This window comes from Carya illinoinensis, chromosome 14 (assembly GCF_018687715.1).
Source record: "Carya illinoinensis cultivar Pawnee chromosome 14, C.illinoinensisPawnee_v1, whole genome shotgun sequence".
Lineage (NCBI taxonomy): Eukaryota > Viridiplantae > Streptophyta > Magnoliopsida > Fagales > Juglandaceae > Carya > Carya illinoinensis.
Window position 1 is genome coordinate 27,241,038 of NC_056765.1, and position 15,592 is coordinate 27,256,629.

Below are 15,592 nucleotides of genomic sequence, written 5' to 3' on the forward strand. Positions count from 1 at the left end.
AGTACTTACACCTCGTGAAGGTTCTCCCAAAATTTGTTCCACTGGATGATCTTTCACGAATTTTCACTTTTTGTTTGCATCTTATATTAAATTTTGATGATCTTTCCTGATGGCTCCATGTTGAACTTCCTCTATTGTTTTCTCTTTGTTGATATTGAAACTTTCCGTATTATTTATACCTCCTGTTTCTTCATCAATAGATTTCTTGGAGAGTGGAGAATTGGATTCATCAAATACTACATGCATATATTCTTGTACAGTTAAAGTCTTTTTATTAAATACTCTATAGGCTTTACTATTAATAGAATAAACGAGAAATATACCTTCATCAGATTTTGCATCAAACTTACCCAAATTATCTCTGTCATTCAAAATAAAACATTTGAATTCAAATACATGAAAGTAATCAATATTGGGCTTTTTCTCATTCCAAAACTCATAGGGGATTTTATCTAATTTAGATCTTAACATAACTCTATTTATAACATAACATACAGTACTTACCGCTTCGACCCAAAAATAACTAGGCAAGTTATTCTCATTGAGCATTGTTCTTGCCATCTCTTGAAGAGATCTATTTTTCCTCTCTACTACCCAATTTTGTTGAGGAGTTCGAGGAGCAGAAAAATTATGCACAAAACCATTTTCATCACAAAATATTTTAATATTTTTATTAACAAACTCTTTTCCCCTATCACTTTGGATACTTGAAATAGTATAATCATTTTCATTTTGAATTCTTTTGCATAACTTGGTAAAGACATTATGTGCCTCATCTTTATGAGTAAGAAAGATGACCCAAGTATATCCAGAGAAATTATCAACAATAACAAATGTAAAATATTTTCTTCCTAGACTTGCAACTCTATTTGGTCTAAAAAGATCCATGTATATCAGTTGCAATGGTCTAGTAGTAGAAATATGTTTCTTGATTTTAAAAAAAGTTTTTGTTTGTTTACCAAATTGGCATGCATCACAAATTTTATCTTTAAGAAAATTTGTTTTTGGTAAACTTCTCACAAGATCATTTTTTGAAAGTTTGGAAATAAGTTCGATATTGGCATGACCTAATCTTCTATGCCATAGCCAACTGGTTTCATTTTGAGCTGAAAAGCAAATAGCATCTTGTGAGGTAATTTCTTCAAAATCGATTGTATAAACATTATTGCTTCTAAAAGCAATAAAACAAATATTATAATCATGATCATTCAAAATAATGCACTTATCCATTTTAAAAATAACTGTAAATTCTTTATCACATAATTGACTTATACACAAAAGATTATGTTTTAGACCTTCAACAAGTAAAACATCTTCAATTATGAGAGAAGATTCATTACCAATTTTACCTATTCCCACGATCTTCCCTTTCGAGTTATCTCCAAATGTCACGTATCCTTCTTCTTTAGATCTAAGATTAAAGAACTTAGTCTTGTCTCCCGTCATGTGTCTTGAACATCCACTATCTAAAAATCACTTGTTTTTACTTGTAGATGACTTCATGCATATCTATAAAAATAATTAAAATAATTTTTTTTGGTACTCAAGTTCTTTGGGTCCTTTATTTATTAGTATTAGAAGAAATAAGATTTTTAGGTACCCATATGGCCCTAATAGTTATTGTATGATTTCTTCTAATAGGACAAGTATGATAATTATGACCATTTCTATTACAAAAATTGCAAATAGCATGTGACATATATGAAAAACTTGAATGATTATAATAATATCTTTTTTTGACAAAATTATTTTTATGAAAAAAATTTTGAATATTAGTCTTTGATGTAGAAAGATTATCAAAGAAATTTTTATAAGGTTTGTATTTTTGTTTTGGCATATATCCCAAACCTGCCTTGTCAAAAACACATCTTTGACTACAAAGAAGTTTTTCAAAATTTCTTTTTCCATTCGTAAAGTTTTCAACAATATTTTCTAAATCGGTTTTCTTCTTATTCAATTCGAGATTTTCATCTTTCAAAATGATACTTTCTTTTTTTAAAATATCAATTTCGTTTGTTAAAAAAGAAGTTTTCTTTTTCAAAGTAATATACTTGATACCCAAATTTTCAAATTCCTCATATACCTCTTCTAAAACATTTTGCAATTTTTCATATGAAGGAGTTTTAATATTATTAAGATTTGTTACCTTAATGTCGTTTTTAGCCATAAGACAAAGATTTGTTGATTCTCCATTGCTTGCTTCACTATCTGAACTACTTGAATCATTATCCCATGTAACTTTCATTACTTTCTTACCCTTGTTTCGATCTTTCTTTAGCAGAGGACAGTCTGGTTTGATATGACCAGACTTATTGCATTTATAACAAATTAAAGTGTCATTTTTACCTGAATCTTTCTTGGAAAACTTTTTGAAGGATTTCCCCGGAGGAGTTTTATTTTTCTTTAGGAACCTCTGAATTCTTCTTGTTATCATCGCAACTTTTTCATCTCTGTTTTCATTTTCCTCATTTTCATCACTTTCACTTTCATGAAGAACAGTTTTAAGTGTCAAGTTCTTCTTTGGCTTTCCTTCTTCTTCTCCTCTTTTCAATGTGTACTCATGGGTGATAAGTGACCCGATGAGTTCATTCACTTCGAGCTTCTTGAGGTCTCTAGCTTCAAGAATCACTGTCACTTTTAATTCTCAGCGTTTTAGTAAAGAGTTGAGAATTTTTCTTACTATCTCCACTTTGGAATAAACTTTGCCAAGAGCTGTCAAGCTGTTTATGATGTTAGTAAAACGAGTGTACATACTAGAAATAAATTCATCATCATTCATCTTAAACATTTCATATTCATGAGTAAGAATATAAATTTTTGATTCCTTGGCTTGCGAAGTTCCTTCATAAGTAACTTCCAAATTATCCCAAATTTCTTTTACCGTAGCACAAGTCATTATTCTATTAAACCCATTTCCATTGAGAGCATTAAATAATAAATTCATAGCAGTTAAATTCAAAATATAAAATCCATCGTCTTCACGATCAGACTCTTCTTCTTCCTTTTTGACCTTTACTCCATCAACCACTTTTGTTAGAATATAAGGTCCATTTACAATACATTTCCAGATTTCTCGACCTTGAGCCTGAAGAAATATTCTCATTCTAAGTTTTCAGAATGAGTAATTATCTCCACAAAAGAGTGGAGGCTGACTGCTAGATTGACTTTCACCAAATGAAACTGCAATGTTAGCCATAAAATCTTAACTCAAAAGATAGTTAATCTTATAATAGAGCTTTTAACTCTAATACCAATTGTTGCCCAGATGACTAACACAAGAGAGGGGGTAAATTGAGTTATATTTAAAATAACAATTATAAATCAAATATACAATATAAAATATAAACAAAATACGAAACAGTAATAAATATAAAGAGTAAGGGTAAGAGAGAAACAAACTCAGTATGTTAACGAGGTTCGGCCCCACTACTTACGTCCTCGCCTCAAGCTACTCCTTGAGGATCTCTAAATTCACTATTCAACCTCCTTCAGGTGAAGATAGAAACCTATTACACCTTTAAACAATACCGCTACAAAGGATCTGTGTAGAACACCCTGTATACTTGCAATCACCTTACACGTGGTGATTCAACTATTCCCCGTGTAGAATACTTTCTACACGCACAAGGGTTATACACATCATTTTTCTGATACAAGAACTGATAGTGGGTAGGTTATCAGAAAACACTCCTCAATGAGTGAAATAAGAACAATACAGCGCAAACTATATCTCTCAAAATGAACAAGGATTAAGACTCAATGCTTAGAGAACAGAGAATGAAAGCTTTGAATGAATGTTGTATATTCTGGATATTGTAAATGTGAAACTCTCAAATGATCTATTTATAGGCATATGAGATTTCATATTCAAATTTAAAAAGATTCACATGTCAAAAACAACATCATTCACTTTTTCAAAAAAATCAAATCAAATCTTTTACTTTTGGCATATGATAAAAGGAGCACACTTTCATTTTCAAAAAATTCAAACATAATCTTTTACTTTTTGCATATGACAAAATGAGCATACTTTTCTTTTCAAAAAATTCAAACCTAATCTTTTACTCTTTGCATATGACAAAAGGAGCACACTTTCATTTTCAAAAAATTCAAACCTAATCTTTTACTTTTTGTATATGACAAAAGGAGCACACTTTACTTTTCAAATTTTTCAAATAAAATCATCTACATTTTGCATAAGTGAAAAAAAGCATCAATCACTTTTGAAAATATTCAAATAAAACATGCACATGTGAAAGATGACAATTAATCATTTTTAATATTTTCAAAATTCAACCCTTTAATCAAGGCATGCACATGTAAAAGATGACAATCAATTATCTTTCAAAATTTTCAAATTTAATTTTCAAAAAAATTCATGCACATGTGGAAAATGTATTTTAATGCTTTATGATAAAATATTAATTTTGAGCATTAATCCTAATTCGAATTTTAAAAGATTTACAACATTACTCTATGACTTTAATGTGAACTTATTTCCTTCTTACTCATGCTTGGTTTTTTGATGTGCTTGACTCCATTGTGTGGACAATTTGAGCTTAAAACTCCTTTATTTTTTGAATTCATTTGCTATCATCAAAATTTATGTGTAGATTTATAATCACATAAAACTTGAAACCTTGGGTTCAACAAAAATTTTCAAACCTATCTATTTAGGTCCATATGAAACTTGTCTATTTGAAATTTGTATTTATCATTACTCTTAGCCTGTTTGGAAACATAACTGTTTTTAGGTATTCGATATTCTCGAGTATTTTATTTCTAAACATAAGCATTCAAACAAAAAATATTTGTTAACTTCAAATCTTTAAACTTTTTATCTAAGTATTAAAACTTTCCCAAACTTTCAAAATTAAATACAAAAAATAATATAAATTTTTCAAAATTTTTTTTCTTTATAGGAAAAATTTTTCAAATTTTAAAATAAAAATAATATTTAAAAACTATATTAAAAAAACTTTATATTTTTTTTAATATTTTCTCTATCATTTTTTAAAATTTTTATTAATATATATAAAAATTATTTTATTATTATTTAAAAATATTGTTAATGTCGAAATGGGCTCTTAATAAGGAAAGAAGCGTTATTAATATTATTACTCCAGCTAGCCCGGCCCAAAAGCTACATTTGAATTTTGAGAACCATTAAATGCAGTACGCACCGCGTCGAAGACAAATTAATCAGAACAAATATGTATATAAAGCAGGGGAAAGTCTTGTTGCAGGCATGATGCGGAGGCAGTTGCGCAGCAGCTGACGTGGATTAATGAAACGAACCGTTTTAGTTGAAGCTCGCCCATCTGCTTTCCTCTTTGAGTTAATGAAACGAAGCGTTTCATCGAGCGGGAATTCTAAAGGAATTCTCTTCGTTTTCCCCTTATTCTTTCCCCCTCATTCATTTCAGAGCACCAGCACCAAACTCCTTCGTCCCCATGACTCTTTCAGACTACCATGTAAGCCACCCTCCTTTTGATTTCAGACCACAGACTATCGAAGAGCAACGAGCACCAGTCAGGTAGTATTTTCTTCATTTCTTCCGCATTTTTGTTCTGGGTTTTTTAGGCGTATAACAAATATGAATACCCCCAAAATTTCGGAGGTTCTTCATTTTGATATCTGTTTGGGGTTCCTGAAATTTTGATTTCGGAGGTTCTTCATTCTGATTTCTATTGCAGGCGTAGAGATTGAATGTTGGGAAAACCCTAAATCGGACTTTTCACAGATTAACAGGTCTCTCTCTCTCTCTCTCTCTCTCTCTCTCTCTCTCTCTCTCTCTCTCTCTCTCTCTCTCTCTCTCTCTCTCTCTCTCGCTTTATGTTATGTTATTCGATCTATTTCCAAATCCAGCTAGCTTTATTTGTGATTCGGATTTATGGGTAAGTCTTGGGTTAGGTTGGGTTGGTGTATTTGTAATTACAGATTAATGGGTTTTGCTACAATGAACCTAATTGGGAATGGGTTGGTTTGTGGATAAAGGATGCAGGAATGTAAATAGGAACTCAATGAAATGTAAGAAAATGATTCAGATATGAAGAAGAACAATGTAGCGGAAGTGTTTGATAGAATGATTCATAAACTCATATTCATACGTAATTGATAAGGGAAAACTTTGAGGGTTTTCCAACCTACAAACTACCACCTCCTGTCTATATACTGGGAGACACCCCCTCCCATAGTCATCAATCAACAAAATAAGGCCATGGGCCAATTTTCTACAAACAATACTAACTAAGGCCATGGACCAACAATTTAGCAATTCAAATAAAACAAGAGGGAACACCACCCAACTAGGGGCCCATCAAACCCAACCCAACTTATATTATATAATGTTAAAAGAATGGAGGGAGGATTTAAATGATGAATATTTTACACTGCGTGGTGCCTCCTAGTCCTTTGAGAAGCTGAATAAAATGGGAGGTTCTGCTTATGGTTGAGGCAATTTAAGAAATGGGTCAACCCATGCAACAATGCCCATATCTGCTATTAGTTCACTTCGTAGAGAGTGAGGCCTAATTAACTTCTTCAATTCCACCAATATTTTTCACATTTATCTACCAATATCTGATGAAAAGCATGCAGATTCCTTTCCCTCTCATCTCCAGTTTTGATCATTTTTGCATAATGACTTTAATCTTAATTTGTTCATATGATTGATTGTATTCCACTTGAGGATGAATTTAGAGGAAGAGGAGGAAAGGTCCACTTGTTAAGAGTTGGTGGTAATATTGTACTTGAAAGGGACCTATCAGTAGTTTTTGTTGGATATTTTTTTTTTGATTAGTTTTCATTATCAATCATGAAAGTATAACTCTGGTTTTCGTGGGTGGTTTGCGTGCATGGAAAATGAAAAGTGCCATTATAGGCCTCATCCATCATCCCCTATTTTCATACTGTTATGTCCAAATCACAAATAAAGTACAGTATATATCCCATTTGGTCTAAGATAATCTGCTAGCTAGAATTGCAACTGTTTTTGATTAATGCTAAGTAAAATTATTGCGCTTTTTACCCATTTGCTCAAGACAATGATTTCTTATGTTCACTCATAAAAAGCAACAAAAGCCCCCAAGTGTCCAACATTTTTTTGCTGGATCTGTATACTCCATAGTTACTTGGGAAGATGATGAGTAAAGAAAAGGTATCATCGTCGATTTCGTCATCCTCTATTGTTAAGCATACATTGGAAAACACCCCTGTGTGCACTTGTGGATCACCCGCTTCACTTAGAACATCTAATACGCGGCGAAATCCGGGCCGAGCATTCTTTGGGTGTTCAAACTACAATATGAAGGTACAAAAGCAGAGTTCCTTCACTTTAACTTTTGGCGGGTTTGACACAACAAAATACATTAATTTTATACTCACAAAATTAGCTTCTCGTTTGTTTGTTTATACAGGGGTTACCACATTGCAACTTTTTTAAATGGGCAGATCGCGGTCAGGAAAGAGAACAAGAACTTCACAAAATTGAAACTGATCTGTTAAGGAAGAAGGATGAGCTTCAGAAAACACAGGAGGAGTTTCAGAAAACACGGGAAGAGCTTCGAAAATTAGAGGAAGAGGTTCGTAAAACTATGGAAGAAGTTCGACATTGGATGGAAGAGGTTCGTAAAAGAGAGGGCAAAATTGTGAAAATGGAGTTGGAAGTTCGGCGTCAACGCACACATCTGCGTATATGTTGGGCAATTTTAATATTACTTTATTTGTTGTATGTACGATCATAGTGAACACCCGTAAAGCTGGAATATTTTGTACTTTTCTGAACACTTGCGAATCACACTTGTGTAGTAGTTATGGAAATGCCTACAACTTTGTATTTAATTACTTGGGAATATTATGGAACTTGTGGGACAACACTTGAAAAAGTGGGCAATGCTTGTATATCTGATCTTTTGCTATGGAAAGTGGATGTAATCTTTTGCAAATTGTCCAGGGATTGGCCTTGCCAATGCATATAGTTCATATAATCGGACCTATCATGTCTGGTTGTTAATCAAAAAAACCAATTTATGAATTGGCATTGTACGATACAAATCTCAGTGTAAAACCTGAACTGCATATACAGACTATGTACAATATTTTGCTATCACGCGTTTTATGAATTTTGAGATACCTCATTTTTGCCCCTTGTTAATCCTCACTTGCACTCAATTGCATGGGGCAGTAATGGCCAACGTCATTACTGCCCCAACCTAAAAACGGTGCAAATTTTGGCAGGTTCCATTTATAACTGGAGTTTTCATGCCTCTGATCAATAAAAAATTATATCCTGTAAATTGACAATATCAAAGAATCATGTAAAATATGCTTAACCGCCCAATCATGTTAGTTTTATGTATCAAACCTGTGGTAATATGCGAACATACAACAGCTTATGCTCTCGTAAATGCACAACTAAAAACAACTTGGTATTTCTACCCATCAAGTTGGCTGCAATAAAGCGAACTTCCACCCATCTAAAAATTATTACAGCAGCGAAATCAGTAATGTTGTACCCAACGAGAATGAAAAATAATGTTACACCACCCTTCCAACATCAAGTAATAATTACATCAACATGCTTTAATTTTTTTTTTACACAACCCATCAAAAAATCATTACATGCCTACTTCCAACATCAAGTAGTAATTACAACAACGTCACTAATGTTGCTATACACAACCCATCAAAAAATCATTACATGCCTACTTCCAACATCAAGAGAGGCTTACAACAACTTCACTAATGTTGCTATACACTACCCAAATGAAAAATCATAACATGCCTACTTCCAACATCAAGTAATAATTACAACAACTTCACTAATGTTGCTATACACTACCCATCAAAAAATCATTACATGCGTACTTCCAACCAGCAAAAAATAATTACAACACCTCCACTAATGTAATTATACACAACCCATAAAAAAAAATACACCATCACCATCTGCGTAGCTTAGCCCTTATCCTTCAAAACTAATGTTGCAATACATCATTATATGGTGGTCAGATTTGGGTTGACTCCCCTTCGTTCTGCTGTACAGTACTCTTCCTAAATCAAGTACACCAGCGAAATCAATAGCATAAATGAAAATACAGCTGGTTTAATTTAAGTAAAACCACCAAAATTAAAGCATCATGGCTTAGTGCCTAATCTCATAAAGTAATAAGCATCACCAAAGTTACAAACCCCATAAAGTGGCTCATTGTGACGGTTGTGTCTCACGCAAGCTACCCGGTTGGGTTCCATCCATCCCAAGCAAGATCTGTGAACAAATCAATATCAGTTATATCATTAAAAATACAACCCATCATAACACTCATTTGGAAAAAAATACACAATATCACCAAGTTTAAGAATGAGAAATTTACACTTTCTTGAGTCTCATTCACTGCAAAGCCAAACTCGGTGGCACTAACATTTAACACTTCGGTAGTGTTTTGTATTGGCTAACAATACATAAGCGGAGTATTAGATCAATACGTAAAGCTATAGACCCAAATTTTCCAATTAGTTTTAAAAGCTATAAAAATTACTCATATCAAACAAAACCCGCAAATGTACCTCAACTGGGACAGTTTGTTGTGTTCCAACAACTGTTTGGCCAAATAAATTCCTGCACGTTCCAACAACTTCGCCTTCTATTCCATGTGGCTACAAAGCCAACAAAACCAGGTATAAGCGTGGGAATAAATTGCAATTTATATATGTCAGTTATATCACCACGTAAAAATATGACTTAAAAGCTAAAAAATTCAGAACAGTGCACTCAGTGGTAACCTGTTTACGCTTTCCTCCACGACTAGCCTTCTTCGTCGTGGGTTTCACTTTCTCAATCATTGATTTCTTTCTAAGAGATGGAGGTCTACCTTTTCCTCTGACTACATGAGGACTCAGCACTTTCTTAGAACTCGCTTCTGTGGTTAAGTCGGCATGAATCACTACAACCTTCGAGGGCGGCAAGTTGGTGCGGTAGCCTAAGTTCATTGCATCTAGTTTAGCTAGCATATCCTCAGTGTGCTCATCACATGACGATGCATTTGTGGCTACTTCGTAACATTTCCTGATGATACGTGAATATCTGCTAACTTCAGGCCTCTGATCAACTAAGTCATAAGAAGAAGGTATAAGAGTGTATGTCCTTTTTATGTCTTTCCTCCATCGATCTAGTATGTACTTTTCAGGAACCGAACGGACTTTGTTAACTCTCATAATGCCTAATACATGTCTACACAATATCCCTCTCATCTCAAACAAGGCACATTAACACTTCACTTCACATTCGGCCTCATTAAAGTACACTGTGTGAGTCACCTCCTTCATGAATTCATCGGCATTCACTTCACATTCTACATGGTACGTTGCAATTACACCATCCTTCTGGTGTAGAGCTGGAAGAGTTGCAAGCATTCCTATAACTTCTTTCTGAACTTCTCTAAATTTATTGCAAGTGTATATCTCTTGAAAAATCTTCTCAAGTGGAGAGGGAGAGACAACGGGAATTGTGACGTTGAATGACTGGAAGTCTGCCTCACTTTCAGTCTCAATCTTCTTCCTCAATGCATTATCAAACTGATCGACAAACTCTTTTAAGTTTGTCTTAGCATGAACATACCCGTCAAAAAATGCATTCATGCTTTCGCTTCGTTGGGTTGTACTCATTCCAGCCCAAAAAACTTCTTTCATGAACACTGGTGCCCAATACGTACGCTCAGCGTATAAACTCTTCAACCACGCATTCTCCTGCAAGTTATACTTCGTAATCAACACTTGCCAAGAGCCCTCAAACTCCTCTATCGTGTGAGAGTCATACACACAGTTTTGCAACTGGCTTTTCAAACCAGTTTTGTATGCACCATGTGAACCTAGCTTCTCTGGCAATTTCTTCAATATGTGCCATAAGCAAAATCTGTGTCGGGCGTTTGGAAAGACGAGACTAATAGCATTTTTCATGGCTCGATCTTGATCTGTGATAATAGCCTTGGGAGCTTTACCATCCATACAAGTCAACCAAGTCTGAAATAACCATGTGAACGTTTCTGTATCCTCACTAGAAATTTCCTGCCCCCAAAAGAATTGACTGACCATGGTGGTTTACACCAACAAACGGTGCAAACGGCATCCCATATCTATTTGTCAAATACGTCGTGTCGAATGTGACGACATCTCCAAAATATTTGTAAGCTGCCCTACTTCGTGCATCCGCCCAAAATACATTTCTCAACCGTCCGTCATCATCCATATCCATTATTGAAAAGAACCCGTCATTCTTATATTGCATCCTAGTAAAGTACTCACGGAGGGCTCCAGCGCCACCTTTTCCCAGTCGAAGGTGGCGTGCCTTGTCAATGTAATTACGACAGTCTTTTTCAGTGAATGGCAAGTTCTCAAACCCACCTGCTTCTTGAACAAGAGAGGCAAAACTCTTGTTCATTCTGATCCCAGCCTGATCATTTATATCTAGCACTCTTTTAACAGACTCGCTCACTTCTCTATTACAGCGAAAGAACCTTGACTTTTGTGGACTTAGGCCGTGATTATGGGAATTGTTAACACTCGACACCTTCAACACCCCTTTTTTAAACATCACATTTATCCGTGCCTTACATTCTGTCTTTGATGTCGGACGCGGCCTCGCAACATTTGTCGTACGGTTTCGTGCCTTCCCACCACGAGCACAACCCAATGTGACATATTTAATGCTCCCATCCTCAAACCTATGACTCCTTTGTGTCATAATCCCAAAACCGGATTGTTGCCCATATCGTTTATAGTAAGAAAGTAACTCCTCTTCAGATTTAAACACCATTCCCAATTTTGGCTCCTCAACGATATCGGCCCCTTCAATATTTGTACTCCCGGATTGATCGGCATCTTTGAGTTCAACATTATCCCCGGACTGATCGGCATCATTGGGTTCAACAGTATCATGAATGGAAGGCTCAGTTGACAAACTTTTTCCAGTAGACTCGGGTGACATATGTTGGATTTCATCGACATGGCTTGAAGTTGTCGACTGAGCACCAATCGGAGAGAAAGCTGATGAGTGAAATGGGGGCAGTGGATTTCCCTGCAATTACACCCACGAAATTGATTACAAACATTGATAAAAATAACCACTGTACTTAAGAAATGAAGTATCCTCACCTGACTAGTCCATGTAGATGGGTTTGCATCGGGATGCTCCACAAATGGTGGTAACCACGCATGATGCATTGGTGGATGGAAACCATGCATATAGTTTGACAAACCCGGATAAAATGGTATTGGTATCGCCTAACATATAAAATAAAAATGATTATGAAACAAAGATGTACTCGTGCCAACTACGGAACAAAACCAGTATTGATAATGCTATAAAAGCTGAATATGCCGAAAAGCGATAAATTCCTACCTGGGACAGAGGATTTATTTCTGGATGTGCGGTAGGAGGTGTAGAGGAAGATGCATGCTCCTTCCCTTTCTCCATCTAGAGAATAGATTTATACATTAAAAATCAGCTTATATAAATTATATAAAATGCAATAAATAATTTGGAGATAAGCTTTATATTACCTAAAACCCATTGGTAGCAGTATACAGTAATAGATATTATATATGCTCAGAATAATGTATCATTTAGAAACTAAATTGATATGGCCGCAACTTTTTATCAAGAGGACTTAATACATACAACCATGCATGATTGCATATGTATTAAGATAGATAGTAGCTAGTTCTAGTTAAAATAGTTTATGTGCATGCTAGTTCTAGCTAAAATAGTTTATGTGCATGCTAGTTTATGTGCATGCAACTTTGTATCAAGAGGACTTAATAGTTTATGTGCATGCTAGTTCTAGCTAAAATAGATAGTAGTACAAGACTAAATATGAAAATTATGTCTTCTACGTTAATGTTGACCACGTTCAGTTTTTCATAGTTTGATTAATGTGCAAACTCTATTAATAGAGCTTGTATGTATGAATAGATGCACACTATATTTTTTTTTCCTAAGCAAAATAAAAAAAAAAAATTATTAAATAAAAACAAAAAGGGCAAAGAAGAAGAAGAAGAGCAAGCACGTACATCTCATTTATGAAATTGTAACCTATTTTTTTCCTCCTTTCGGCTATGTATCAAATTGGAGTTCAACTCTAGCTTTATTTTGGAATGAGAACTTTCCATGAATTACCATGGTTTCACAAATTCTTGTGTATTAAGCAATTGTCTTCACCAGTCCCACGTTAGTATAGGATTGATGGTCCTGTGATATCCAGCTGGTTGTATAAGCATGAGATGGGATGGGTGCCTTAATGCAGTCACCAGTCTATGTTAGTATAACAACCAACTAGCTAATCTGGTCGTCTTTCCTCATTAACACAGAGCTTAACATAGGTGCTAAGCTAGCCAGTGTTATATTGGTTACTTCACAAATATTGGTTCTAACAATACATTCACTTTTATTTTGCCAAACTAAGACGAAGAACCGAGATGGATAAAACAGGAGAAATATTTCGAAAAAAAAAAAAGAGAGATGTTGGTTGCTAATAATGCCCTATATAACACTTCTGTAATGTTTTTGAGATATGAGGGCCGATTATTTCACTACTTTCTACTTGACTAATCAACTCAATCCCAAGTCAGGAAAAATTACCTTCTATTCCAACAAGCTTCCGACCCTCACTCTAGCCTCAATCTCTCCTGTTTTCAGGAAACCAACCAACGCAGCCTCAACCCCCCCTTCTTCTACTGGTTTCCTCGATCAGCAGCTATGTACACTATGTTTGGTTGTAAACCAAAATAAATAACACTTTGTAAGGTAAAGGAAAACACCACCTCGTTATATAATTTTCCAAAAATGGTAAAAAGTTACATGCTTATTTTCAAATCAACAAGAAAACTAAAAATACCTTTTTGGGAAGCACATTTTTACATCTGAAACTCGAATGCTACGTGAGATTTTCCTTCTGAGATTACCATGTACTCTAATGGTATAAAATAGACTGGAACAGAGATCACTTAAGAAACCTCAAACCTGTCAAAAAAATGGAGACCACTTGAGGATTAAAATAGAGAAAATGACAGATAGATGAAAATAAAATTAACTGATGAGAGAGTTGGTCGTCACACTGAAAATGGTGGAGAAGATTCATCAGAAATTGTAAGTGATTGGTCGGAGAAGCTCTCGCCGAAGAACTACGTACGGGACTTTCTGAAATGGTGAAAAGCTTCTGAAGGAAGCTACTTTTCCATTTCCCACTTTTTCATGTTTTCCGCTTTTTTTTTTTTTTTTTTTAATTTTAAGTTGCTACGTCAGATTTCGTCCGCAAGTGATGCGCCATGTGCTTGCATATAGAAGTACTCAGGAACAAGAATTATGTACGTAGGCGCGATGATCAACAAAGATCACACGAAGACAAATCACCAGATCATCACGATCGATAACCAAATAATTAAGCAGCTAGCTAGCTAGCATTAATTCATCTAGTACTTCTACTTGCAAGTGGAGATGTAGAAATTATAGAAATTCACGGCAAGTACGTACGTACCACTTCCCGACAATTAAAAAAAAGAAGAATGCTACACATCATTTCATATCACACATTTTATATATTAAAATATTATTTTTTATTATTTATTATTTTATTTTATTCTTATTAAATTAATTGAATTATTCTATTTGTCATCCACATACCACATATTTATTATAAAAAAATAAAAAAAAATTAAAATAAATATGATATGTGAAGTGTAAAGATGATAAGAAGGATTTTCCTAAAAAAAAAAAAGACAAATGGAGGGGAAGGTGAAGGAATCGAAGAGCTCATCAGGAGAAAGAAGCAAAGGGCTGGCATACACTGCATTAACGTACCGTCATAATAATTAATAGAAAATAAATATAAAGAATAAAAATGGAGATGGAGATATATAAATTCAAGTGATTTGGTACAAAGTCAACAGCTATGAATCTTTTGTAGGACAAATTTACTATAGTAATAATTATTTTAAGAATCTCATGATCTCTTATTTTTCTCTAAACAATAATGGTTAGAGACCTAGTTTTTAGAGAAAATAATATTTGGGAGCTCTCTTACGAGGTTCAAGATAACCTCTGTGTTCTCTTCTCCCTTAATCGTATGGAAGAAGTCATTTTTATTCTGATCCAATCACTAGTAGGTGAGGAAGTAAGCTTTATCCCACTGTTTCTCCTCTCTCTCTCTCTCTCTTTCGCGTCATGTCTTTCTTCTCCCTTGACACTTGTATTTTTTTTATCTTCTTGTCTTATTGATCTTACTTTTTGATGGTGGCCCTTTGAGTTGGGCCTGTGTTGCATTTTGGTCCAAGGGATTTCACTCCCTAACAAATACCCTCATTTTTAAGGTTGGCATTTTAAATAAGAAGGCCTTAAGAATCTTCAAGTTAAATTGCGACAAAAATAGTTTGCATAAATCTGTAGAAAAATAAATCACAGGAGTAGATACCCGATTTTTTGTTCTGTTTGAGTTAAGTGATGAAGATTTTCGAGCGCAAAACTAGGTAGGAGATGTACTCTACCATACTAAGTGTGAACATGAAGCACAGTTTGGGTGGGAGATGTACTCGATTGCAC

The 15,592-nt window shown here is 34.5% G+C and overlaps 3 protein-coding genes across 3 annotated transcripts; 1 reads left to right on the forward strand and 2 right to left on the reverse strand.

Moving 5' to 3' along the window:
• The first annotated feature begins 7,141 nt into the window (after positions 1-7,141).
• On the forward strand, positions 7,142-8,014 carry LOC122293750. Its single transcript, XM_043102236.1, has 3 exons — positions 7,142-7,312; positions 7,419-7,625; positions 7,955-8,014. The coding sequence occupies exons 1-3, from the start codon at positions 7,142-7,144 to the stop codon at positions 8,012-8,014; spliced, it is 438 nt and encodes a 145-aa protein (XP_042958170.1).
• Positions 8,015-8,607: 593 nt separating this feature from the next.
• LOC122294159 lies at positions 8,608-11,056 on the reverse strand. The gene is made up of 5 exons (XM_043102658.1): positions 9,784-11,056; positions 9,568-9,657; positions 9,375-9,452; positions 9,193-9,268; positions 8,608-9,054 (listed from the first exon to the last, which is right to left on the reverse strand). Exons 1-4 carry the CDS (start codon positions 10,249-10,251, stop codon positions 9,206-9,208), a joined length of 699 nt encoding a protein of 232 aa, XP_042958592.1. The 5' UTR covers positions 10,252-11,056; the 3' UTR covers positions 8,608-9,054; positions 9,193-9,205.
• Positions 11,054-14,003, reverse strand: LOC122293751 (protein FAR1-RELATED SEQUENCE 5-like). The gene is made up of 5 exons (XM_043102237.1): positions 13,893-14,003; positions 13,637-13,760; positions 12,398-12,472; positions 12,151-12,279; positions 11,054-12,073 (listed from the first exon to the last, which is right to left on the reverse strand). The coding sequence occupies exons 3-5, from the start codon at positions 12,470-12,472 to the stop codon at positions 11,054-11,056; spliced, it is 1,224 nt and encodes a 407-aa protein (XP_042958171.1). The 5' UTR covers positions 13,637-13,760; positions 13,893-14,003.
• Positions 14,004-15,592: the final 1,589 nt, after the last annotated feature.

Coding starts and splice junctions, on each gene's coding strand:
- LOC122293750 (XM_043102236.1), top strand. CDS start 7,142: ATGATGAGTAAAGAAAAGGTATCATCGTCGATTTCGTCATCCTCTATT. Junction 7,313..7,418: donor GTTCAAACTACAATATGAAG/GTACAAAAGCAG, acceptor TTGTTTATACAG/GGGTTACCACATTGCAACTT. Junction 7,626..7,954: donor TTCGACATTGGATGGAAGAG/GTTCGTAAAAGA, acceptor CAAATTGTCCAG/GGATTGGCCTTGCCAATGCA.
- LOC122294159 (XM_043102658.1), bottom strand. CDS start 10,251: ATGAGAGGGATATTGTGTAGACATGTATTAGGCATTATGAGAGTTAAC. Junction 9,453..9,567: donor AACAAACTGTCCCAGTTGAG/GTACATTTGCGG, acceptor ATGTATTGTTAG/CCAATACAAAACACTACCGA. Junction 9,269..9,374: donor TGAATGAGACTCAAGAAAGT/GTAAATTTCTCA, acceptor ATTTGTTCACAG/ATCTTGCTTGGGATGGATGG.
- LOC122293751 (XM_043102237.1), bottom strand. CDS start 12,472: ATGGAGAAAGGGAAGGAGCATGCATCTTCCTCTACACCTCCTACCGCA. Junction 12,280..12,397: donor AAATAAATCCTCTGTCCCAG/GTAGGAATTTAT, acceptor TTTATATGTTAG/GCGATACCAATACCATTTTA. Junction 12,074..12,150: donor CATCTACATGGACTAGTCAG/GTGAGGATACTT, acceptor GTGTAATTGCAG/GGAAATCCACTGCCCCCATT.